Genomic DNA, 23,719 nt, shown 5'->3' with positions numbered 1-23,719 from the left:
CTATCGACTTGGAGACTCTTGCCTTGGGATGAGCATGTGTGTTTTACTCGTATGAACCAGGTTACCCTGAGCTCCCTGCCTGCAATATATTTGATTTCTCGACCCTAATCATCCAACGTCTCCGGCTGTGCGGATTCACCTCATCCTGGGAGTTGACAGCAATCGCCGCCGCCTGACCTGTCTCTCACCCAAACTCATTCCGCCCGTTATGCCATCGCCAATCGAGAATCCATGCATACTGTCTATCTCGAGTTATCCCTGGATCACCCATTAGACAGCCATTGTACAGCGTCCCGTCGTTAACATCATGTCACCGTTGCGACTGCTTGTATCAACTAGGAGAGATTAAGATCCTGTTATGCTACAACTCGATCCACACGGTACAACATTCGATTCCCTATTTCGACGTCAACGCACAACCGAAATCTACAACATGGAGTGGCGGCCATACCCATATCCCACCGATAAATCCCCTCTGGAAGGCACAACTGCTCAACATGAAGAAGAGTGGCTCCACGCGGCGTACACCGATCCTATCTTTATTCACCCAATCGGTTACCGGGACATAACTGAAGCTGTCAAGTTGGAACTCTTACAAAGAACCTTTTGGCCACCGCTAGTATCATGGGTCGAAGCTCGTCGAGAGGTACTCCCCAGCGGCGAAGTACTAGGCGGTTGGTCTCGCGCCGACATGTATGGCATGATGGACTGGTATCGACTTTGCTTCAATATGACATCGCGATATGAAGACGCTGTGGCCGCCCACGAAGATGGGATATGGAGGACTGTGATCCTAACCTCCCCATGGTGGGACTGGCCCGAGTTTGCATATCTCTATGTCAAGACTATCCGTGACGACAAGGGACTTCCAGTGAGAGACGCCAATGGCCGCATCAGGAGGGAAATGAGAGACCCATACGACGATAAGCTCGAGGACGAGTTCATGGATACCTGGGAAAGGGTCGCTAACAAGCGGCCGTTGAGAAAACATGCCAACGGACAGGTTTTCCTGCCCTGTGACAGGCCCTCCGTGTCTAGGGCGGCGAGCACTGGAGCTGTTATGGCTGCCAAAGCCAATGGAAATGGTGTTGGTTCAAACGGGCCAAGCAAGGTGGCCGCTCCCCAGGCTGCGAGGTGATGCTCTTGACCTGCATTCGCCTTGACGCCCATGAGGCGCATCTGCGCCAAGGGCTAGCGTGCGGATCTGTGGCAATAATGTACACCCATTCCAGCTTTAAGAAGTGAAAGAATACGAGAAGATGCACGTTCTGTAGTTAAGCCTTTTGATCTACCCAGATTCAAATTTACGATGGTGGTTGTTTTAATTACCTTCGTCTTTTATACATGGAACTTTTTCACCCCAACAAAAGACGTGTTTGTATACCTAGGTATTTGTCTGTTACATCTGATTTCCGATACAGGGTAGGAAAAATGGGGCCATTGCTTACCTGATCATACATACCTAGGTGGCCAGTCATCATTCATGCAAAACGATCGCCTCAAACCCACGATCCGTTGGGACCAAGCCGATCGAGGGCGACTAAACCATACGCTCGGAGACGTGCCGGTGCTGTGCGAGACCTCCTTTATCTCAGTGCTTGAATACGGTTCTGTACTCACAGCTTTCGCAATTGTCGTCATCGCAGACCGATTCCCGACACACACTCTCGTTACGATGGCGCAGGATATGCCCCCCAAAGGCGGGTACGAACCCGTCCAGTACAAGGTATGTGGGTGAAAACCAGTCAATGGGGAGCTTGATATTATGTTGCATACTCTTCGACGACTGGACGCTTCGAGAATCGGTGCCTTGTTGAGCCGAAAAGACTGTGTTCTGCGGAAACCTCGGCGACGAGAATTGATGTCTTGGCCATTTCGAAGCCAAAGTGTCGAACTGAATCCTGTGCAGGGCTGACGTGGACCGTAGCGAAATCTGCCAGCGAAAGGGTTTCGACCTGGCGTTTTACTGCTTGGAGTCGGAGCAGTAATGGGTTTCGGCTGGTACAAGCTGATTGGAGGCATTCGTGAGGCCAAGTACGTTTCCCACAATACCGACGGAAGCTAAATTCGCGACCACTGCTACAGTTTGCAGCCTTGACTTCTATTTGCGCGTGGTTCGATTCGTTGGTCGAGCTCAAAGCGGAACAACCTGCGAGAAGGAATAGACATGCTGACTGGGAATAGCGAGCTGGCGCGCGAGAAGATGTGGGCGCGTATCAACTTGATCCCCCTGCTGCAGGCCGAAGAAGACCGTGACCAAGTACGAAGGCATTGGGCCGACAAGAAGCGTGAAAAAGAGCTGTTGGGCGAAAACACCAAGGTCTACAACAATGAGAGGTGCGTTTAGGGCGATGGGCATTACAGCTGAGCCTGTCTGGTGTGCTAACAAGCCCTCCATATTAGTCGATTTGTCCGGCCGACTTTTGCGGTGTCTCCTGCGCCCTCGAAATAATCGTTCAGACATGGGAAGACAGGGTAGATCCAAGCGGCAGCGTGGGACTCGGGGGCAAAACGCGGGAGACATTTTTGTACATGTGTATTCAATCAAACGAGACGGGAGTCGGGCACCTTGGTAAATGGACGAAGGAGTCCGGTCGCTGACTAGACTCGGGCCCAATTCACTCTATCCCGGAGAGGGCCAGGAGGTCCCGAGAATGAACGAGAATGGCAACACCATGCTAAACAAGCCGAGCCAAATAACAGCCACTGACAGGCTAGAGAGAAGTCCAAGAGGTATCGCAGGATGTGGACGAATACTACACCACACATGATGATGTGCCTAGACGCCGAGCCATGCAAATAATGCGCACTCGACCGGGCTCATGCTTGATCCGTTGACGCCGACTTTGCTTACAGTCCAGTCCCACAACTTGGCCATCAACTCATCATCCCAACACTTGGCATCATCCGCATCAGCAACACCGACGGGCACAAAGAAGGCAGCCTTGGCCTTGTTGCAAATCGTTGCTGCACCACTCTGCATCTTCTCACCGGCATGCCTCCCCGTAGCCCGCACGAGAAGCCGCTTCCAAAACGTCAAGTCGTAGACGAGATCAGTCTCCGCAACCTCCGGGTGCACCGCGACGCCGCTATTCTTGGGATACCGCCTGCCCAGCTCCCTCGTAAACAGGATGTTTGCCAGCTTGGACAGGCCGTAGCGCACCCACAGGCCCAAGATTGGGAATTGACGGGCATCGCGAAGCGCCCCGAGGTCAATGCCCGGGTTGTGATGGCCGCGGTAGGTCATTCCTGCTGAGGTGTTTATAAAGCTAGACGAGGCGATGTGCTCGTTAATGCTATGTGTAAGTGGCCGCCTTGTCAACAGTGAGCCGGCTTGTCTTTCATTCCGTTTCCCGGATACAAAGCTGGGTCTTGCGACATGATGTCCAGTCCGGGTGACGATGCTCGACTTCCCGCGTCTCGAGGCCCCCAAAAGATTGTCTCGCTTCAATCGGTGCGTGCCTTGGCCCGGCCTAGTCGTTGCGAGTCCCGGAGGGCTCGCGGAGATGTTCGGCCGCGACGGCGAAAGAAGACGGCCCGAGTCCCGAGTGGATATTCGGCGTTCGGAGTCAAACCGGAAATGAGTGGGGTGCCGCGGCGTTTAGTTAGAGGCTTGGCTGGTAAACCAGGTTGCGGCGGCTGGCGGCTTCGTCATTTCTCAGTTATCCCGAGTGATGGGAATGCGATGACATGTTTCTCTTGACGGACAGACTGGACAGTGGACAGATAACTCAAAAGGCTGGGCGGCACCCTCGGACTTGTGCTCCGTGACGAGGGCTCGTCTCACAGCAGTATGGGATGAGGGCTTGGAGCACTTTAGCTCATTTCAGCAAATGACACACTTTGGTATGAACGGTCTTGGTTTTCCAAAAGGTCCTCGTAGGCACGGGCTTCTGTCCGTGCAGCAGCGTTCAGCTCTAGGTCTCGTGACCGTAGCCTTTGTGTCACCAACATCTGTGTGACGGAGGGGGAGGCTGGCTCTATCTTCTTCTCTTCAAATGTTACACGGAACTTGCCGTCAAATCAACAAAGGCATGAGGCATCAACAACCCCTTGATGCCTCAACCATCCGGGTTAGGTTGCATATACATAGCCCTCGATGGTCGGTGCTTCACGTGGAAAAGCCAAGGACCTCAGGACGATACGGATTACAGGTGAATTTGTCTCTTCTCCAGGCCCTAGTATCACTCACTATCGTGATTCAGCCCTTGTTACATCAATCTTCAGCATCAAAGGCCACTCCTTGACGAAACTGCACATTTAACCGTCATCCACACACACAGACGCCCCAAGGCGGTACAAATAACAAAAGCAGATTTAACGATAAACGCACCCGTGTTCTCATCCGCCACCAGTAGGTCAATCTACCATGATCCTGTTCACAGACCAAACCTCCTTTTCAATTTTCACCTATTGAATACGAGCCGCCAGCACAGCCGCGTTGATAGCGTGAGGTGTCGTGACAGAGCAAGGGGAGGCAGGAGGATGGCGGATACCGTGGCAAGAGCTCCATAGGGGACTTGGACTGAAGACATTTAAACTCGGTTTAATGTAATGTGCTTCGGGGTCCTTGAAATTCTTTTCTGGCTCAACGCTTGGAGAGACGAGCTTTCAGCCATACGCTTCACATACACAAATACACAAATGTATAGCAACACTCACAGGGGAATGCTGGGCGTCAATACGGCCTTGACGTCAACCCGGCAGGCGCGCATGCATTTTCAAGACTCTCTGGCCACAGTATCCGTTCAAAGCTGGACTGTCCAAGTATATCGACACTAGCTGTACAGATCAAAGCACGCCAATATCCAGCGCGGTTCAACTAGATTGCACGGCAATCTTCTGTCAACATTACGTGGTGCCAGCCCAATAGGGGCCCCCGTAAGCAATCATGGCTACTCAGCCACCACGGGCCTTCGTCATGGTAATATAGTGGTGAGACGGCCTCCCACCTCGTACTGCCGTACGTGATGACTCGGGCAAAGGACTTGCAATAAATGCCGACGGTGTTTGGGTGTTTGGTAGCCTCGTGGCTTTACAACTACACGGAGTTGCAATCAACACGCTAGGAGAAGAGGATCTGCATCTGTCAGGACTTGGCGTCACACGCCGGTGCCGCCGACGTCACGCTGTACTAGTGCGCTGAATGAATTTAACCGGGAGGGTTGGTTTATCCCTTTCCGACATGAATTGTGCTGTGTTGCGAGTGCGGTAGTCGAGGTGGAATAGGAGTTTTCTAACCTCAAAAGGATACAAAGTCTGGTTGACCAGGGAGCAACAGTGAAAGGAACTGCAAGATCAGCGGTGTAAGAGCCCACGTCTCATGGCGTACGGACGTACAGGGACACTTCGTGATGCCGTATGTGGGTGTACACTGTTCAAGGGCACCCTGGTACAAGTCACAACAGTCGGGTCGGTCTGATGATGCAGCATCTTCTTACAAAAGGCCAGCGATGCCCTCCTCAGTCCAGCACTGTTCGATTCTTTGGTCCGGTCGCAGTACCTGTTTGCAGTATTGGCTCCGGCTTGCTGGTAGCTTTGCCACAAGGCGGCAGTATTTGTATTTCGATATTTGCAATATTCCCACCTGTACTAGACTTTGATCATACCAAGGTCTTGTTATTTCTCAGCTGTTAAATGAAGAACTAAAAAAAGGAAACAAGACAAGAAAGAAGAGACTACAACATATATACAAACTTGCCACGAACAGGATGCGCTTTCCTGCCATCAAGGCCTTGATATTGGTCGCTGTCGCCGTGAACGCGAAGCCAAGAGGCACCACCATCGGCAGCAACACATTCATACCCGGACCTCGGGACCTGTCGGCTGACCGAGAACCAATCGAGACGTCGCAACTCGACGCCAAGGTCTGGGACAGAGCTGTCGCAGCCCCCAACGGAACAGTTCTACTAGGCCGGAACAGAGTCAACGTCGTCAAGCCAGGCTCATGGGACGGTCGCTGCCCTTCGTGTCCCACGTGCACTTCGGACTGCGGCGCCTTCGACCGGCTACTCATTGACGATGCTCTCCGTCAGCTATGCCGCGGCACGGGCTGTGACGGCGGTGCCACGTATCAAGTCCCGGCCACGGCCGTCTGGACAGACTTGACCTCTTCTCAATCCTGCTCATGGACCATCACGGCAGAGGGGGATTTCCAGTCCGAGGACGTACGCGACTTCATGATCCAGATGATGACGACGGCGCTGAGCAAGACCACCACCAACTCATCCAGAGACTTCATCTCGGGCGAGCCCGACGTGCTTGGCTGTGGTCAACGGGGGGCCGCGCCGTGCGACTGCTACTGGTATCAAAGCGCGCCGGGGTGTACCAGGGGCAGCCAGACGACTTGGAGCATGGTCAATTATCAACAGGTTGATATCCGGACCGGCGATGGTTCCAACACCGCGCAGCTCAAGTACACCGTCGCCGAAGCGTGCAAGACGGAATCCCTTTGGCTGTGCAATCCCGTCACAATCACTCTTCTTGGCGGTGCCCTGTCTCTGATTCCGACGGTAGGCCCGTTTGCCGGCATGACTTATACTGTTCTTTGTCAGGAATTTTCCCCCCAGTGACGCGGTGAATTCTAGCTTCTTTGTTTTACAGCATCTGTTGCTTAGTGTGTGTGGGAGAGAGAGAAGAGGTATGAGGTTTGATTTTTGATTTTGGCCGCAAGCAAAATAGAAAAGGAGTCATCCAAGGCATCTGTGCGTGTTTGAGGCTGTGCCACATATCGCGGTTCTGTTTCTGCGGCGCTTCTCAACTCTCTCAACGTCACTCACGCGGCTACCCAAGGGCCATGGTTGGTGATGCAGGCCATGAGGCGAAATGGAGTACCCTCAACGAAGTCCGTCTTTATAGTTGAATCAAGTCATTGCACCAAGCCTTGTTCCTCCAGCTCACTGTCGAGGGGGGATAAAAGTCTTGGCCCGAGGTTGACGATTCTGTCCAAGCCTCGGGCGACAACGCTGCTGCGGTGTGTGTATCGCCACAAGTCGACCAGAGCGAAGGTACGTGACTGGGTCATGATATCAATACCTGGGTAGGCGTTAGGAGTCCACCAGGAGCGAGGGTACGCGGCTGGGTCACGCCATCAACGCTTGGGTAAAGAGCAAACAGGCGACAGGGACAGGCACCGGCTTCAGATGAACCCGCCGGCTTGCGTGAGCCTGTCACCCTGGTATTTCTCAAGCACGGGGGACAGTCGTTTTCAACGTGGGAGGTCTGCAATGGAGCACGTCACAGTCGTGCATGCACAAGACAAGATGACAGCAGCAGGAGCGGGACCAGTCGTGCAGAGTCATGCACGACGGAGGGCCGAATCTCAATCAAAGGACCCGAGCAGGGCCAAGCACGAATCTGGAAAAAGGTGCATGCCGGGTAACCGCGCGCGCTGCCTTCGTCGATTAGCGACGGCATATGCCCTACGTTTGGACATGACAGGGGTCAGCGGCGGCGCAAATACACGAACTTTCCTGTTGGATAGATGTTTGCATGTCGTTTTCGATTACTCCCGATATCAGAAGCCCTCTCACTGGTGCTGGAGTAGATGCGTCCCTTGTGTACGATCGCGGGATGCCTCTACTCGTCCAGAAGTCGTTGCCAAACTCCTCTTGGTCTTGATCTGGACGGTGCAGGACTCTCGGTGTGCGGTACGTCCGGTCCATTCAGCAACGCCACGGCAACAAAAGCAATACTGAGAGGGGGGGGATGTAACCTCCAGAGTCCAGCACGGCATACACCGTGGCTGGGACAGAAGGCAAACCTTTTGAGAATGTCACCGCAGAATACTCCGTAAGTGAACCCCGAGTACCCGATTAAAGGCGCGCCATCCCGGTAGGACCACAGACTCTCGGAGAGCAAAAGGATGCGGCGTTGGGTAGGATTGACATGCTATTCAACAGGGATGGTGATGCCGCCAACATGATGCGGTTTCAGATCGGAACAACCCGGGACACATTCAAATCGGGGCGGTTTGCTGGTCCGTCGCCGGGACGTAACTATATAAAAGCTGTCTATGGCTGACCGTCGGATGCCGCTCAGCAGACGTCGATCGACAACAACGTTGAATCGAAGAGCCGCGTCCGAGTTATCCCCATTCGCGTCAGACGCATTTCCCTCGGCAACCAGTCATGATGAGCGTCGATTTGAACTACCTCACTCCACGCGGCCTCTTGGTCAACAAGAGCTTTGTTTGCCAGGGGCCATCGTTCAGCAACCTCGTCCTGGCCATCGACAAGATGATCGATGTGCCGTACAGCAAGGAGACCATGGCGCAAAAGTCTAACTTCTCCAGTGACGCGTTCGACGCCGTAAAGAGACCCAAGCAGTTTGCGTTGCCGCGATCTCGACTGACAGGCAGCAGCTTCTAGACGTGCTTGAAGACTGCCTCGGGTACATGGCAGAGGTGCTGCTCCTCGTGCTCCCAGCCCTCGGGGTTCGTGGCGACTGGCTAACCAGTTCTCGGTCGCAGATCAACGCCAACGCAGGGAAGCTCAAGGTACGCGAGAGCCCTGTGAGCCGCCCGAGAACCTGGAGCCGTGTTGACAAGTCCCAAATCTAGACCGCATATCGTGATGTCGGCGCCGTCTGCGATGCCATCCTGGTCCTTTCGGCCGCGGCCCCCCAAGACTACAGTCAGACTCACCTGACCCAGTTGAAAGTCCCATCCCGGACATGCCGGCAGTCAATCGTGTTCTGTCAATGTTTAGCTGACGCTGCTGTCTCTCCGCGTCAACGTGCGTAGATAAACTGTTCGACGACCTGGCGCGGCTCTACAAGGACGAATCCGACAACGAGGCACTGCGAGACTCTGTCAAGAGGCAGATTGACGCACGCTTGACGGGCATTCGCAACGTTTCCACAAAGGCCACCGCCACGCGAGCCGTCCTGGCCAATTCCACAGACGCCGTGCAACTGGCCCAGGAGCAGCTGAAGCAGGTCAGCGCGCAGCTCAACACCGAGGCCATCTACCGACGGCTCCTGGAGGCCTTCATGCCCGACATGGTCAAGATTGCAATGAACAACTTTGCCATCAACATGATGAGGGTACGTCTTGCCCGCCGGAGGAGAGCCTGCTGCCTGGCCGGAGAAGCTGCGCACCTCGTCAAGCGCAGTTGACTGACGCAGGGGGGCGCCGTGTAGGGCTGGATTGGGCAGATCCAACTGACCGAAGGGACTGCCGCCTCGTTGACGGAGCTGCAGAAAGCTGTTGGTGAGCCGCCGCCTCGCCCGGGGAACCTGCACACGGGATGAATATAACAATGTGTCCAGGTGCCGTCGCCGAGATCGACATGGATCTCATCGACTTGCGCAAGTACGTCGAGGAGAACACCTCGCCCGGACCAGGCCCCATCCTGGATCTCCAGAAGGGAAACATCCTCGAGAAGTGGGAAGACTTGGACAAGGAAGGTAAGCGAGAGCGCCGTGGATTCGATGCAGAAACCTATCCTGGCACGGCGCTGACTTTGTGGTGTTTTTCTCGTCTCCAGTGAGGAAGTTCAAGGCAAACTTTATTGATACCGTAGGAGAGGGAAAGGCGATAAAGTAAGTCTGGACCTGGGCCAGGGCATTGTCTGCCAGCGGATGGATGATATGGATGCCATGTCGTCGGCAGGGGCTCTGGTCTTTTCGCCGGCTGGGACGTTGATTAAAAACTCTGTCACGCAACTCCCATTTTCGAACAGTCTAGACAAAATAACAGAGTGGTCATCTTCTCCATACACAAGTAGAGTCGTATAAAAGAGGAACAGCGTAACGGGCAGCACCAGTACAATCATCAGATCGCCGTTGCTTTCAATGACAAACTCTAGGAACAGACGGCACCATGATTTCCTCTTGGGGGCATCGAGCCTAGCTTTTCCCCGCGCCCTTCACCCCGGGCCTGCGGCGCCTCTCATCAAAACGAACATGTCCCGTGAATTGCAAATCAATGCCCTTCAAACCATCTACATTGAGATCCTCCGGGTTCAACAGCTTGACCTTTCACTGCGTAAAGGGCGTGGGCTCGGCGTGGTCCTTGGTTTCAAAGGCGGGATACACGCGAGTTTTGCCCCTGACGCCGTTCTCGTCAATCTCGTATGAGCACCTCCGAACTTGAGGGAGGCTGGCAAATCGAAACACTTGTTCTTTTTGGATGTCGGCATAGATGCCAGAGGTGGTGATTTGCAGGTTCACCACGGCCACGCCGCCCTTGACAGCGCCTGGATTGGGAAGCACTCCGAGCAGGGTGGGATTGAGCCCGTCCAGACGGTAGTGGGAGCCTTCGTCAAAGTCACTGGCGAGGCCCCTCTGTGGAACGAGTGTGAAGCTGCCGGTGCGGCTGCTGCCCATGATGCCCTCCTTCATCGACTGCCCCTGGTCGACCGGGAGCTGCTGCTCGTCAGTCTTTTGTCATGTACGAACCGCTCGGGGGGACGGGGAGGGCACAGGCACAAGCCACCATTTCAAGACCTACATCTGCAGAATCGATGTTGTAGTCGAATGCTAAATCACAGGCCGCTCAGTAAGCATTCGACGCACAATGGGTTGGAACTGCCACTCACGCTGGAAATCGCTCGAGTATCGCGAGTCAGCATTCACCATCTCCTGGATGACGATGGACAGGTCCTGCTGGTACTCGACAAGGGACTTTCGAGAGTCGAGACTAATGGAACTCTCGGCGAGAGCCCAGTAGCGATAGGCCCATGCCATGTTGCGAAGAGACAAGACGACAGTGGTTCTCAGAGCCATGGCACGGTCGTACAGCATGGACTCGGCCAGGGCGTAGACGGCCTCTTGCTCCTCGTACCCGTCCCTCAGCTTTTGCAGGCCGTCGATCTGTTGCTGGGACACAATGACTTCCATCTGAGCCTGCACATACTCGTAGCCTGCTTTGACGCTTTCGGCTTGAGCCTGCGCAAGCTGCTTCCCGTTGATGGCGTGCTTTCGCAGCGCCAGTCTGTACTCGCTGGCCGAGTCGACGCCCTCACTCACGGCAAATTCCATCTGGTCGTCGGACTCGAGAACCCACTTATCCCACGCAGCCATGGTCACGATGGCCGCGGCGTTCGCATCGCCCCGGCTGCTGCCGGTGATGGTGTCGAGAGAGGGGATCTCGACGGAAGGATCGGCCTCGAACTGGCCGACCGCGTCCACCACGGACTGTACGAGAGGGTACAGCTCCAGGAGGGTCTCGACGACCTCGGCCAGCTTCTCAAACGTGTCTGATTTCAAGAACTTGCCAATTTGGCCGACGAGGCCCTCGGCGACCTTGACGGCCTTGACGGCCTGTCCCACGGCGTCGGCGGCGCCAGGACCGCCTCCTGGATTGCCCATGCAGAGCGTGGCAATGTTCAATGCAAATGCTGCCGGTAGGGACGGACGTTAGCGTTGAGCCACGGACTCTCTGGCTGTGGTCGGGACTGGGGGGCGTCGCGGGCGCGACTTACACGTGGCCGCCATGAGGATTTGGAAGACGGCCTTCAACTCCTGCTCGTCTTTCCACTTTTGAAGGCCATTCTCGAAGCGGATCCTGAGGATTTCCAAGGCAAAGTTGTTGTCTTCAAACTGTGTCTGGCAGCTCACGGCAGTCTCGCGAGTCGACTTGTACTTTTCGAGAGCCAGGTTGCGAAGGTTGACGCGCATGGCATTCTCGTTTCTCGCCTGCGCGAGCATCGTGTCCCAGGCCTGTTTGTGGATTTCCACCGACTCCTTCTTGTCCTGGAACCGCTCGAACTGGGTCTCAAAGGCGGTGGCAGCGTTGAGCGCCTGCTGCGTAGACTCTTTGTATCTGTCGAGGACCAAAGCTGGAGCGTAGCTCATGTCCGGCCCGGCCGCGACCTGGCCCGCGAGTTGTTGGCCTATTGCCACTGCCTGCGTGTTGAGCAGGCTGAACGAGCCTTGATCCGTCGTCATGGCGGCGACGTAGGAGCACAGCGAGACCGCAATGGACGTGTTTTTCCAAAACTGAACGAGGGAAATGCGTAGCTGCGTGTTGAGGCTTGCCTTGAGGTCGTCACTCGTGGAGCGAGGGTACTTCTTCTCGTATTCGTGGTCCATTTTGCCATTGTCGAAGGCGATTGAAACGCCGGCGTACTCGGACTCGGGTCCGAGATCAAGTTCCAGGCTTTCAGAACCAGTCGTCACGGTGACTGGCTGATCAAGGATGGCGGCGTAGATCGATATTGCACCCGAAGCGTCGGATGGTATCGCCAGGGTCGCCGGCGCATCTGCCGTCACAACTCTCGCAGTCACCTGTATGACTCCATTCTTGTGCGGCGAAATGACCGTCTGACGACCCGTGAGGGCGAGAACGTCGGTGAAGACATTCAGCCGCAGCATGGAGGGCAAAAGTGCCGCGGATGCCTCGAGGTAAACCCCCCGGAGCATCGCGATTTTCTTGTGGCGATTCCATGTCAGCGCAGGCGCAGGGGACAAGACATGTGAGGAGGGAGCATCTACTCACTGCATTTTCGTTCACGTTTTCTGCTTCCCGCAGAGGAATACTGGCGACGTCCTTGGACAGGCCGTAGGCTTTCCATTCCGCCGGAGAGCTGGGCTGAGGAACAGGGCTGCTGGACATGGCGTTGGGGTCGTGAAGATTCTGTTTCTATGCTCCTTGTTTATGCTCCTTCTCTCCTCTTCCGGATTCCTCGTCTACGGGGCCTTGCGGCTTCAAACGTGGTTGCTTATAAGGATATCCGAGCAACAGTCAAGTGACGGATCGGACCCGAGGCAATGCGGAGACCTTCGATGCTACGCGGGAACGGGACATTTCACTCTTCTCCCCCTCGGTGAACACAAGGGACGGGATTTTCCGGACAGAGCTACCACTCGATCCTGATGCTCAGCTCGTTCTTCTCTCCCAACAGTGCCGGCCAGTCAATGTGATGCATCGCGTCTCGGCTGCGTCTTCGTTTCTCGGCCATGGCGCGGACTGGGGACGGCCTCCCAAGTGGCTTTGCCGCCAAGGCGGAGGAGGAGTAATGGCAGAATCACCTGATGTACGTGATCTATTGTCTCAACGACTTACCAAAACGACGACTCACATATTTCAGCTCATGTCTGACCTGCCTGTCTCTATCAGGATCGCTCCTCCTCCGCGGCCGGACAGGACCGCCTGTGCGCGATGCTACCATGTGTGGCTCGATATATCGCGCAACGAGGACCGCGGGGATGGAAGACGAGAGCTTTGCGCGATGGAATGTCGTTGCCGGCCTTGGCAGCGATGAAATCTGCTTCTGCAGTGTCACTCTCTTGCATGGTCAGCTCATGCACGCCCACCGACAAAGCTCGCGACGAGCAAGATTATGGAATCGGTGTCACCATGCATTCTACCATGCACGCCGAGAAGAAACAGGCAGGTTACGGTTGCCGTGAAGCGGCAAAGCAGGACGGCGTGTTCCCGCCTACGGCCGGCACGTCGGAAACAGTTGCTGTTCAAGGGATCAGAGCGACATCGACGCCTCCATGAGACGCCGGAAACTTCGTCCCGGGAGACGTATATAGAGGGTTGGCGCCCGCCGATGTAAACCTCAGCTTTGGCTCTCTCTTCCACAGTCCCCGTGAGCTATCTGTCTCCAGTCATCACTCGACGACACTTTACTTGTTCCCCCGGCCGCTCCGTCTCGTGAAAATGAGCAACTTTGACCCCAGGCAACCAATTACGGATCCGTCCGTATTTTCCCCCAGGGGCATGTACGTGGACAACCGCGGCGGAGCTAAGGGGATGCGAGCCGACGAAGACGACGAAGACAAGGCCTTCGTCTTCGATGCCAGCGACATGAAGGCGCTGAATCGGTTCCTCGGCACGGGGAGAAAGCTTCAAACCACCCGGTCCGAGTACCTCCGATGGTTGGGGATAACGGACACGCCCGGAGAAATCAGCGTAGACCTCGGAAAGGAACTTGAATCGCTTCTCGGAACGTACAGCTCGGTGCGTATCATGACGGGTTTGCTCGTTCCACTCAACAGCTGCTCTTCAAGCACCGGGGCGGAATCATGACTGCAGATCTAACCGGCTAAAATAGATCAAAAGAGACTGTACGCAGTTCAAGGATGTGACGTGGAACAGGATCGTTGATATTGCCGGGGACATCAAGTCCTACGCCACCATGTCGGGCGGCAAAGAAAGCACGTCGTACTATGTGCTCATGCTGAAATTCATTGGAGACTACCACGAGGAAAACAAGAAACCCAACCCGGACCAGGGGAAGCTCGCAGAGTTGAAGGAAAGCATCCAGTTCACCGTCGACGCCGAGCTTAGGAAGCTCGAGGAGTTGCAGGCCGGGGCGCAGGAAGCCCTTACGGGACTCGGAGCTTTCGAGAGAGTGTGCGAGCAGCACGGCCTGGCAGTCGAGACTAACGCAAACGCTCTTGAGGCACAGCTTGTCAAGGAGGGCAACGACATTGCGTCTATGAAGCAGAAGATATCGGATGCCCAGGCTGAAATTAACGACTTGCAGGGACAGATCGATGGAAGTAAGTCACAGCAACAGCCGTCGAACGACGCCCAGGTTCGTGTTGCTGACTGAGCATTCCCCGATTCCAGAGAACCAAGCAATCAGAGATGCACCGAAATACATGTGGGTGTAAGTAGGAAAACGGGCATCTTGATGTGCATGAAAAGGACGTGAGTCGCTTTGCTGACGGGTCACAAGCTGGCCGATTGGCACTGCCATCGGCACTGGCATTGTCGTGGAGGCCAAGAAGGCCATCAAGAGACTCAAAGAAGCCATGGAAAAGGTCAAGAAGGTTCTGGATGACTACGAGTCCAAGATGAAGACTGCATCCCGCCTGGAGACGAACCTCAAGTTCATTAGTGTGAGCCTCGCGCTTGTCCATTCGTCTGCTTACGTCCGGCTCTGACAGCTTGCAGCGCCAAGTCAAGGACCTCGGCACGGAGATAGGACCTGCCATCAAGACTCTGCAGAAGCTTCAGGGAGCTTGGAAGAGCATGGAGACTGATCTCAAGTCCATCAAGGACCTGATCGAGTTCGACACGGACAACATTCCGCCAATGTTGATCACGAGGCCCCAGTTGCAGGGCATCGTTGACGAATGGAATGAGCTCAAGGATTACGGTACGTCCATGAGCAACCACATTTCTCGGGAAATGGCTTGGATGAGAGCTGGCTAACCTCTGCTTCCTCTTGTCTGTCAGCGAGCAACTACATTGAGAATGCTTACATTAGCGACGAGCCCAAGTCTGTGACCATTGCGGAATATATTTCCGACCTGGAGGTTGCTATCAAGAAAATTGAAGCTATGCAGGACGATGCGTAAAGCAACGGTCTGGGACCATGGTCATTCTCGTCGATGTGGCTGCACTGAGATTACGTTCGACATGGCATTGTATCCCCGCGGGGGGCGAACACCAGAATGTATATTCGAACATGGCATCTCCTACCCTCTCCCCTGGCGCGGAGATCATGCGGCTGATGCCCGAAAGGATACGTGGGTTTCATGAAAACAGAAAAACAAATTGGTTTGGCATGTCTCGGAAGCCCGTGAGGAACAATGGAATGCCCAGCAACGTCTTGCGGACGCGTCAGAGCCAAATTCACTCCGTCATATACTGGTGTTGCTAGTCTGCCGCACACTTGCGTAGAACCGCGGCTTTCACGGGACTTGCAAATTGCCTCGAGCCCTTGGTGGGTGAAGCATGAGTAAATGCGCCATCTAGGGAATGCGAAGTGACGACAGTTGGATCGAAAGCATAGATGGACGCTTTTGGTATGTGTGAATGCAGACCATCGTCTCGGACTGAATAAGCATATTTTCACCGTGGGAAGAGAGGTTTCATCACAGCGGGCCAGCATGAACAACCACCAGAGACTGAACCGCAAATTCACGCCAACTCCAATCTCCAAACATCTCCCAGTCGAGAGTTGTCCGCGGCCAGCCCGCCATGGACAATGACGGCATCTCCATCACGCCCCTGCAGGACATCTGCCGCGAACCACGCTCTCGCGCTGGGAACGTCGCCCTCAAACTCCATCTTCTTCCAGGCCGCGTCTCTAATATGAAACAGCCACACATCGTGGAGCATTTTGCCAGCCCCCGCGTGCCCCAGAGACGACGGATCGCCCTCCCCAAACATGCTAACAAGGACAGGCTCTCCCTCGCTCCTCACGGCCAGCAGAGCAGCGACGCTTCTTGCGCCCGGGCCGTGGATATCATCGGGACTAAAGGAGATGCTTTGCCACGTGCTTGCTGCCGGGTCGTAAACGTCCACGACGCCGCCTTGCTCCGAGGTTCCGTCGAAGCCGCCGACGCGGTAGAGCTTCCCTTGACAGAAGGTAATGGATGTCCCTCCGCGCGCGGGACCAGGTGCAGACGGGAGCTCAGTCCACTCGAGACTTGCGGTGTCGAACGCCCACAAGTCGGACAAGCGGCCTTGAGACGGGCAGCCGGCGTGAAGATAGATGGTCTTTGCGCCATCGGATGCCATTGCGTGATAGCTGCGCGCGGCAGGATACTTGTAAGATGCAGTCTCGATCAGGTCCCAGCTAGGAATAGCTGCATCGCATCTCCAAACACCGCCTTGCTCGTCGATGGGGTCCATGGCTGGACCGCCTCGCCCTGAGAATAGCCATATGTACCCGTTTGCCGAGACGCTGGGTGCGCCGACCCGAGGAGACGGGGCATCAACAACAGCCAGTGTCTGTGGTCCGTCTGCGAGTCGAATGTGAGAAGAGTGAAGGCGCTTCAACGGGCACCGCGGTAGCAGACGCATGAAAGGACAAATCCGTACCACGAGACTCGACTGTGACGTCCACTACATCGGACTGATTATCCACTGGCTGTCTGGGCAACAGTTCTCCGCCAAAGATGTAGGCCTTGGGGCCCAGAACAGACATTGCATGGGATGAGCGGCGGAGACGAGAGGCGTCTGTGATTTGTGTCCAATGGCCGCAAGGGGAAGGCATCTCGATGTTGTGTAAGTCTCGACAAGTCGTAGGGGGGGGGGGGGGGGGGAAGACAGTTGCTGAGTTATTTGTATTCCCAAGCTCTGGAGAAGCCAACGCCACACGGACCTCGGCTGACACCAGCCCTTCGAGATGGTCAGGAGTCGTGGTGTATGGTGATTGGCTGGTAGTTCCTCATCCTTGAACCATGAAGCTTCTGATCGGACAAACAGCTGCAACCCTTGTGCGTTGCAGCTAGTCATGTGGTTGAGGCTTGGCCGTAAGTTCCGTGCAACACATGGTCGTGTAGTTCACATGACATATAAACGGACAGTTGGATATGCTAATCCCATGGCGGGATATTGATTTTGTTGCACTGGAATCGCCCCTTTTGTACATGGATACATCTTCTTGTTTTTCCCCCAGGCCCTGCCACACTACAGAACATACCATGGCGACAGTCTCCATCCGTTCGATACACGCATAGCTGAGCGAGCACCCGGCGGGTGGCGCAGGGCTCGCCCATCTCTCTCTATACCACGTAGTTTGTACGGCCGCCAATGCAGGACCAACGAGTAGCGGAGTGCATGACAATGTAGAACTGGGGAAGGCTGCGGCTGTCCCGTCAGCGGCGTCTGGTAATGAATGAATGTATGGCGGACAGGCCCGACTCACAAACCAAGAACGGTCGACCACATGGCAGCCACTCTTACATGATCAAATTTTTTGCCTTTGGAAATGGTAAAGTTGTCCTTTGAGTAGACATACGACGTGACCATGCCGGGCACGGAAGCCACCCAGAGAACGGTCAACAGAATGTCCATGCCATCGCTCACCTTGCCCAAGTTGGATAAGACGGTACGAGTTGCTTGGACGACAAAACCGCAGTTCCAGAGGCATCCAAGAACAGCCTACAAGGTTAGTTTTATGAGTTTTATTCCACGCTTACATGGCGGGAGAGATGGTCACTTTACCACGGCAAAGATGGTCTCCAACATGGGATTCTTGTCGTACTTGAAGGCCGTCACGGCTGTGAGAATAGTCACGATCAACGCGCAAACTGCGGCCGCAACCCGTCTCGGCCTGTCCCCCGATTGGAAGCTGAGCAATCTATTAGTAAACTTCATTTTTTTTTTCCGTTTTTCTTTTCACAAAGCAGTGTAGAAAAGGGCAAGTGGTGGGTGACAAGCAAATGCTGGGGCTTTCTCAGCGGTTGATGACGTTCAAGGACAAGTCTGCCTTGGTAACGGAGTTGAAATATTGGCCAACGGAATGGCCTTTCGTCGGGCTTATACGAGCGCGGTGGTGGTGGTAGGTAGACCTAGAGCCAGGCCACATCTATGCACGTGGCTTTAAATAATCTGCTGAACATTGGGAGCTGAAGAGCGCGCATCTGACGAAACGTGAGCACGTGTATCGGCTCGTCAAAGATGGCCATGGCTCGGGCATGAGCAGGAAAAGAAGCTGTTTGTGAGGACGAGACACATTCTTACCCACAGTCGCCTTCACAAAGACTCGTGGGACCTGGACGGCAGACGGGTAAAAGAATTGGCGGGTTCGGCATTCTTCGCCGTGTTTTCTACGGCGCTTCGTACATGACGGGATGCGGATGAGCTGGCCATTGTGACGACGCTTGCGAGAAGCTCCTTGTTCGGTCTTGGCCGGTGGAGAGATGATGCGTGTGCGAGGACGTAACGACTGCCTGTGCAACAAAAGTCCAATGTCGTTTGATAGCTCGCAGAGCACAATCATGGCGAAAGCAGCCTTTGCACAATGGGCGGTCTTTCTCCTTCACTTACCTGGACGCGGCTCGAGCTCGACCTGGGTGATGCGGATGCTCTTGGCGCCCTGCAAGTGCTTCTGCAGCAACATTGCTCTTTGGATATCTCAATGACGGATGCGACGAAGACCAGTTGAACACGTGAGCAAACTGGGCAGCTCCAGATGTTAGTCCCAGGCTGCTTGCCGACTGACGAGCGGCCCAACATTCAGCACAATAGTTTGCTTGGGGAGACACGAGCTTCTTGCTGGACAAGAGCGACGACGTGTGAAAGCCTTTGGCATCTGTGGTGATGGAGGGCCTTCGTCTTTGTGTCTCTGCTCGCTCGGTCGCAATGCTCAAAGCTTTCTGTAAAATCTAGGGTCAACTCTGTAGCTCTCGTCAACCAACGTTGTTCAATGTCGCCAATGCAACTCGACGGCTCCAGCAATTCCATCGCCGTAGCACGCGGCAGTTTCGATCAAACGGCCGAGGCAGACGTTGCTGTGAATCGAAGCTGTTGTGCTGCCACGTCTCATCCTCTTGGTGCTGCATCAGCCAGTCGTCAAACGCCAGCTCCTCCGCGAATTTGAGACAAGAGGATCAGCGAAAGGCCGTTGCAAAGTATGGCCACGGTTCGGAACGCTGGTCTGCGCCGGCTTCTTGGCCACGATGAATTCATGGCAGACGCATTAAGGGCGGGCCAAGGCACGATCCGAGCGCAGGAGAGTCGTCTCACGTGCAGGAGAGTCGTCTCACGTGCGGCCTGAAATTTCTGGCGCCAGGCCACGAGAGCACAGGTAGGATGCAGAACGCAGAATACAGAATACCCAGTCACCAGGCCAAGTCTGACGATGTAGCCTGTCGCACTCACCGTCGTCTCAAGAGGCGCTCTGAGCAATTTACCTGTTGAGGTGCGTGGTATGTGGCCCATGGACCAGACGGCACGGTTTTGCACGGCATCCGAAGGCTCACTCGACGCAGCGCTTGGTTCCTGGACACGCGGCACTCGCCCTACTGCACCTTTTCGTCGACATCACGAGGCACCTCCTGTGTTTCTTTCATGTTCAGCCTGTTCATTTGTTCTCTCGTCCACAGCTGCTTCATGACCAGACGCAGGCCCTGCTGATGTGTATCCAAGAGGCCTCTTGTTCAAGAACCAAGCGCGGTTCTTGTTTGTTTGTTCAAGCTAGCTGCTACTGCTCGGAACAACAGGGCTGCTTTGACAAGTCTGTGACAAACTCGGCCACGCGGTGACCACTCAACGGCCTTTGTTTCATTCTCATGTCGTCACGGCGTCTCGGAAAAGTCACACCAAACATGGCAAAGCCTGCTAGCCCCCAGCCTCATATCCTCGACTCATACGACCAGTGCCCCGTCCTCTCAATCCTATCCACGGCCCTTTTCAAATCGTCCATGTACTCGGTGTGCATGGCTTGCCGCACCGTGAGCGGCAGCAAGGGCCAGGCCACCCTCAGAGTGCGCACAGCAGCCTGATACTGCAGCCAGGTCAGCGTCGTGGGCACCAGGCCGTACTCCCTCGCCAGCCTCTCGGGCAAGAAGTGGACGGTCAAGACGCGGGCCAGGGGAGTGAGGGCGCGCAGGCGCATGGGCAGGTTGTCGGGATACAGCAGGTCCCGGGACAGCTTGCGCGCCATGTCGGTGATTTGGAGAGTGTCGATGTTGCGCTTCCAGTAGGCCCAGAAGTCGTCCAGGGAGGGCGGCCACATGGAGGGCGGCATGCGCAGCGAGGTGCCGTAGACGGCGGCCTCTTTGTACAGCGACTCCATCTGCTGGCGGGTGAAGCCGCCCAAGAGGGTCTCGTGGACGACAATCAGCGCGACGAAGAGCGTTGCCGCCGTCCACTTGTGCAGCTCGGGGTCGTCGGCGTCGTAGCCGTCGCCCTTGACGTGCTTGTGATAGCCGTGGATCATGGAGAAGATTGCCCTCTTTTCCTCGGGCGTCCCGTAGACGGCGGCGTTGAGATAGCGCGCCGTGTTCCGGAGCCGTTGCGGGATGCGCGATGCGAAGTCGGAATGGAGGTAGCTGCCCTTTGCGAGGCCGGGATGGGCGAACTGGCAAAGAATGGCGAACTGCCCGCCAATGAGGTATATGTCGTCCGTCAGGAGCTCTCTGAGAAGCACGGGCTCTCGGATGGTTTCGTGGATGAGCGGAGAGAAGGTCTTGCGCTTCCGCACAGCGCCAGTGAGAGGCTTTGCGTCTGAAGTAGCCGACATGGCGAAGCGGTTCGCCGACGCGAGGAATTCGGAAGACGGTTTCGAGACGAGAGAGACGAGAGAGACGAGAGAGACGAGAGAGCTACTACAAGTTTCACAGCAGAAGCTGGCGTGCTGTCTCAAAGCCTCCAGCAACGCAGCACGACAACTTTGACGTGTCGTCCTCAAACCACGAGTCGGACTCCAGACTCTGAGGGATCCAAGGGTCCATGGCCGCCGTGGCTATAAAGTCGGAAAGAACGGGTGCCGGTCCGCGGCGAAACGGAGCGGCGGGGCGACGAGGGACACGTGGACGCACCATGAAACGATTCGGTTCAATCCTGACAACTTGATGGCCCGGACGGGTAGCCACCGGACTCCGAAACCCGGCTCGACTGGCAATGGTAGCCCAACGCTGCTACTAGTCCAAGCGGGAAACCAGGCCCAATTTGCAGTCGCTATTCCCGGTGTGGGTTACATGGTCTCCTCGTGATAACGGTGGGTCGCCAAGGTGAAGTACGTATTGGCAGCTCGATAACAATGATGGACCATGAGTAGTGACTGGTTGTAACCCGAAGCCTGGCTGCCTCGTCAACAAAGAAAGAAGAAGCCTCTTGCAAACTCATCCGACCCGCAGCCGAGTACCAGGCAAGATCCTCGGAGCCTTGTCGTTCCTTCACATGCTTCGTTCCCCGCACAGCCCCGAATGCCACGAGACCACATGGCCGCAAGGCGGAACAAGTGGCTGACTCCGTATGGCGTTCCGTCCGGCCCAATCGCCCGGTCGTCACCGCACGACGCCGATGCTTGAGCCAAGCTTTGCTCAGACTCGATTGTGGCCCGGCCATCCGAGTTGGATTCTGACTTTGAACCTGGCCAACGGGACGCCATGTGGCGTCTTGGTTTATCCTGTTTATTTCCCAAGCCATCCGCGTTCCCTATGCGGGTTAAAACAAGTCAAACTCTAGTTTAAATCCAGAAAAGACGATGGCTCTATCTTCGCTCAAGACCAATCGACCACGTGCTGGCCCAATGGAATACTGCTTGTCATTATTCAGAACCCTGCACGGCTGGTGAACCTGTGTCAACATCGACTGATACAAGAAGAAGATCAGTGACAAGACAATCACGTAGTTTAGGTCGCGTCCAATCTGATGCTTGCAAGTTTAGCTGTGGGTGGCCTGGCAAGGATGTTTGTGGCGGCTCATCTGTGCTAACAATGACTCCGGGGGTCTCTTTATTTTCATTAGACATTATTGACTGTTGGCTACATCTAGGGGATACAGCACGCTTATTGAGCAGCAACTTGTCTTTGCATCTTGAGCTGTGAATATTTCAACACGTTCCTTTTCGATGATAGATTTTGCTGAAAAAAGAATCAATATCTTTAGCCAACTTGGAGGTTTCAGGAGGACTCGGGTACTTGAACTGCATGTAGACTTCCCGATCATCATCAATCGATCCTCAGGCCCAAGGCACCCCCTTTGATGCCACGCCTGGCTCAACGTTCAGGGTCTGAATTATACCCGGGTAGGTAGGTGCCTGCTCGGCAGGCAGTAAAAGCAAGTAGCAACGCCGCGTTTCCGCCTCGCACTGCCCCGCTGCCACTTCCAATCATCCGGCGTGCGTCTTCTGCTTGCCCGTCCGAGCCAGGGGCGAATGCAAAAGACTCCTTCCAACCGTCCTTGCTGTCGAGCGTCTCGGGCTTGGGGATAAGTCTGGAGCCGATCAGGCTTCGACAAAGACGGCCACACAGGACCTCGGGTAGGGAGGGCATCGATAGACACTAGAGCAGCCCGTCGTGGTTACAGCCGTTGCGCCGGTATCATCACGTACTTGACACGGGGAGCTCCCGCTGACAATCGCCTGATGACACGGCAAGATTGTGACCGTGACTGTCCATCCGTCCATCAGCCATGAAACAGCCAAGCCACCAAGCCACTGTACACTAGAAACGATGTGCTCGCCGGCATCAGCAGTGGCTCGAGTGTAAATCGACACAATCCGCCCATCCGGAAATACTGCTCGGCCTAAAAGTCGACTGGTCCTTGAATCACCACCCAACTCCACAAACCCGTCTGTCTCATGGCAGCCACAACGGGCCAAGATCTCCCGTCAAACCGACCACCTCTCTCATCCCCCACAAAGCCATCCGGCTCTTGCGGGGGAAGAAAATACCCAAAAGCAAAACGTTGCCTCGACCACTTCGACCGTCGTGCAATGGTCGACGACCCGTCCCTGCCCGATTGAGAAGGTAGGAAAGCCGTGTCGCTTGATGCCCTTCCGGTAGCCTAGATTGGGGGTCAACGACCACCGAGCCGGCGCGACGGGGAACCGAGAAACCGAAAACGTCAGAATAAAAATATACGAGCCCTTCCCGTGGCTGACGGCTTGTCGCCTAGGTCAAACGCTAGCGCGGCTTCCGTCTTATACCCCCGGCAGCCAGGAAGCCGTCTTTACAGAATCGCAACATGGCCAACCTACATGCGCCGTGTCACCAGTCACCAAGCCGGTTCGCGGCTCAGCCAGGGGGCGGGCCATCGAATGGCACTTTTTCAACGATCCCAAACCGGGCAGCCGGATTGCACGCAGACGGAGCCATGCTAGCAAGACGACATAGCTTCCACACGGTATGCAGCGCGTCGGCGAGGAATTCTTCATCTCACGCTCACGTCTCGCCCACTCCCCCCACGGTCCACCCCACGACTGCTGCGGCAGGTCGCGGGAACTGCTGTCCATCATCTGGTTTCGTGTCGCCCTGGTTGGTCGTGGCTGGCAGGGCGTGTGGGAGAGGGCTCAGAAACACCCGCCGCCCATCCACTTACATGGGCACCAGTGTCTCGGGTTACCCTTCCTGC

General features: G+C 55.4%; 10 protein-coding genes across 10 annotated transcripts; 5 read left to right on the top strand and 5 right to left on the bottom strand.

Moving 5' to 3' along the window:
* Positions 1–433: 433 nt before the first annotated feature.
* Positions 434–1,138, top strand: MAM_04489 (uncharacterized protein; the record flags this gene model as incomplete). Its single annotated transcript, XM_040823287.1, has 1 exon — positions 434–1,138. The coding sequence occupies one exon, from the start codon at positions 434–436 to the stop codon at positions 1,136–1,138; it is 705 nt and encodes a 234-aa protein (XP_040678540.1).
* A 537-nt stretch (positions 1,139–1,675) lies between these two features.
* Positions 1,676–2,452, top strand: MAM_04488 (NADH:ubiquinone oxidoreductase 14kD subunit; the record flags this gene model as incomplete). The annotated part of the gene is made up of 4 exons (XM_040823286.1): positions 1,676–1,726; positions 1,928–2,034; positions 2,185–2,337; positions 2,404–2,452. The coding sequence occupies 4 exons, from the start codon at positions 1,676–1,678 to the stop codon at positions 2,450–2,452; spliced, it is 360 nt and encodes a 119-aa protein (XP_040678539.1).
* Positions 2,453–2,779: 327 nt separating this feature from the next.
* MAM_04487 (oxidoreductase, short-chain dehydrogenase/reductase family) lies at positions 2,780–3,247 on the bottom strand (the record flags this gene model as incomplete). Its single annotated transcript, XM_040823285.1, has 1 exon — positions 2,780–3,247. The coding sequence occupies one exon, from the start codon at positions 3,245–3,247 to the stop codon at positions 2,780–2,782; it is 468 nt and encodes a 155-aa protein (XP_040678538.1).
* Positions 3,248–5,711: 2,464 nt separating this feature from the next.
* MAM_04486 (uncharacterized protein) lies at positions 5,712–6,572 on the top strand (the record flags this gene model as incomplete). Its single annotated transcript, XM_040823284.1, has 1 exon — positions 5,712–6,572. The coding sequence occupies one exon, from the start codon at positions 5,712–5,714 to the stop codon at positions 6,570–6,572; it is 861 nt and encodes a 286-aa protein (XP_040678537.1).
* A 1,557-nt stretch (positions 6,573–8,129) lies between these two features.
* Positions 8,130–9,650, top strand: MAM_04485 (uncharacterized protein; the record flags this gene model as incomplete). Its single annotated transcript, XM_040823283.1, has 8 exons — positions 8,130–8,309; positions 8,363–8,497; positions 8,561–8,633; positions 8,744–9,045; positions 9,142–9,211; positions 9,271–9,408; positions 9,489–9,543; positions 9,614–9,650. 8 exons carry the CDS (start codon positions 8,130–8,132, stop codon positions 9,648–9,650), a joined length of 990 nt encoding a protein of 329 aa, XP_040678536.1.
* Positions 9,651–9,981: 331 nt separating this feature from the next.
* On the bottom strand, positions 9,982–12,559 carry MAM_04484 (uncharacterized protein; the record flags this gene model as incomplete). The annotated part of the gene is made up of 5 exons (XM_040823282.1): positions 9,982–10,368; positions 10,454–10,482; positions 10,542–11,342; positions 11,427–12,375; positions 12,443–12,559. 5 exons carry the CDS (start codon positions 12,557–12,559, stop codon positions 9,982–9,984), a joined length of 2,283 nt encoding a protein of 760 aa, XP_040678535.1.
* Positions 12,560–13,612: 1,053 nt separating this feature from the next.
* On the top strand, positions 13,613–15,261 carry MAM_04483 (hemeolysin E; the record flags this gene model as incomplete). The annotated part of the gene is made up of 6 exons (XM_040823281.1): positions 13,613–13,912; positions 14,007–14,457; positions 14,528–14,567; positions 14,637–14,799; positions 14,855–15,059; positions 15,140–15,261. 6 exons carry the CDS (start codon positions 13,613–13,615, stop codon positions 15,259–15,261), a joined length of 1,281 nt encoding a protein of 426 aa, XP_040678534.1.
* Positions 15,262–15,826: 565 nt separating this feature from the next.
* On the bottom strand, positions 15,827–16,838 carry MAM_04482 (Kelch-type beta propeller; the record flags this gene model as incomplete). The annotated part of the gene is made up of 2 exons (XM_040823280.1): positions 15,827–16,653; positions 16,733–16,838. 2 exons carry the CDS (start codon positions 16,836–16,838, stop codon positions 15,827–15,829), a joined length of 933 nt encoding a protein of 310 aa, XP_040678533.1.
* Positions 16,839–17,418: 580 nt separating this feature from the next.
* On the bottom strand, positions 17,419–18,758 carry MAM_04481 (uncharacterized protein; the record flags this gene model as incomplete). The annotated part of the gene is made up of 4 exons (XM_040823279.1): positions 17,419–17,497; positions 17,562–17,797; positions 17,861–17,916; positions 18,686–18,758. The coding sequence occupies 4 exons, from the start codon at positions 18,756–18,758 to the stop codon at positions 17,419–17,421; spliced, it is 444 nt and encodes a 147-aa protein (XP_040678532.1).
* A 1,233-nt stretch (positions 18,759–19,991) lies between these two features.
* MAM_04480 (uncharacterized protein) lies at positions 19,992–20,882 on the bottom strand (the record flags this gene model as incomplete). Its single annotated transcript, XM_040823278.1, has 1 exon — positions 19,992–20,882. The coding sequence occupies one exon, from the start codon at positions 20,880–20,882 to the stop codon at positions 19,992–19,994; it is 891 nt and encodes a 296-aa protein (XP_040678531.1).
* Positions 20,883–23,719: the final 2,837 nt, after the last annotated feature.

This window comes from Metarhizium album (genome assembly GCF_000804445.1).
Source record: "Metarhizium album ARSEF 1941 chromosome Unknown scaffold_10, whole genome shotgun sequence".
NCBI lineage: Eukaryota > Fungi > Ascomycota > Sordariomycetes > Hypocreales > Clavicipitaceae > Metarhizium > Metarhizium album.
Note: the sequence above shows the minus strand (reverse complement) of the source record. Positions and strands in the feature narration are given on the sequence as shown.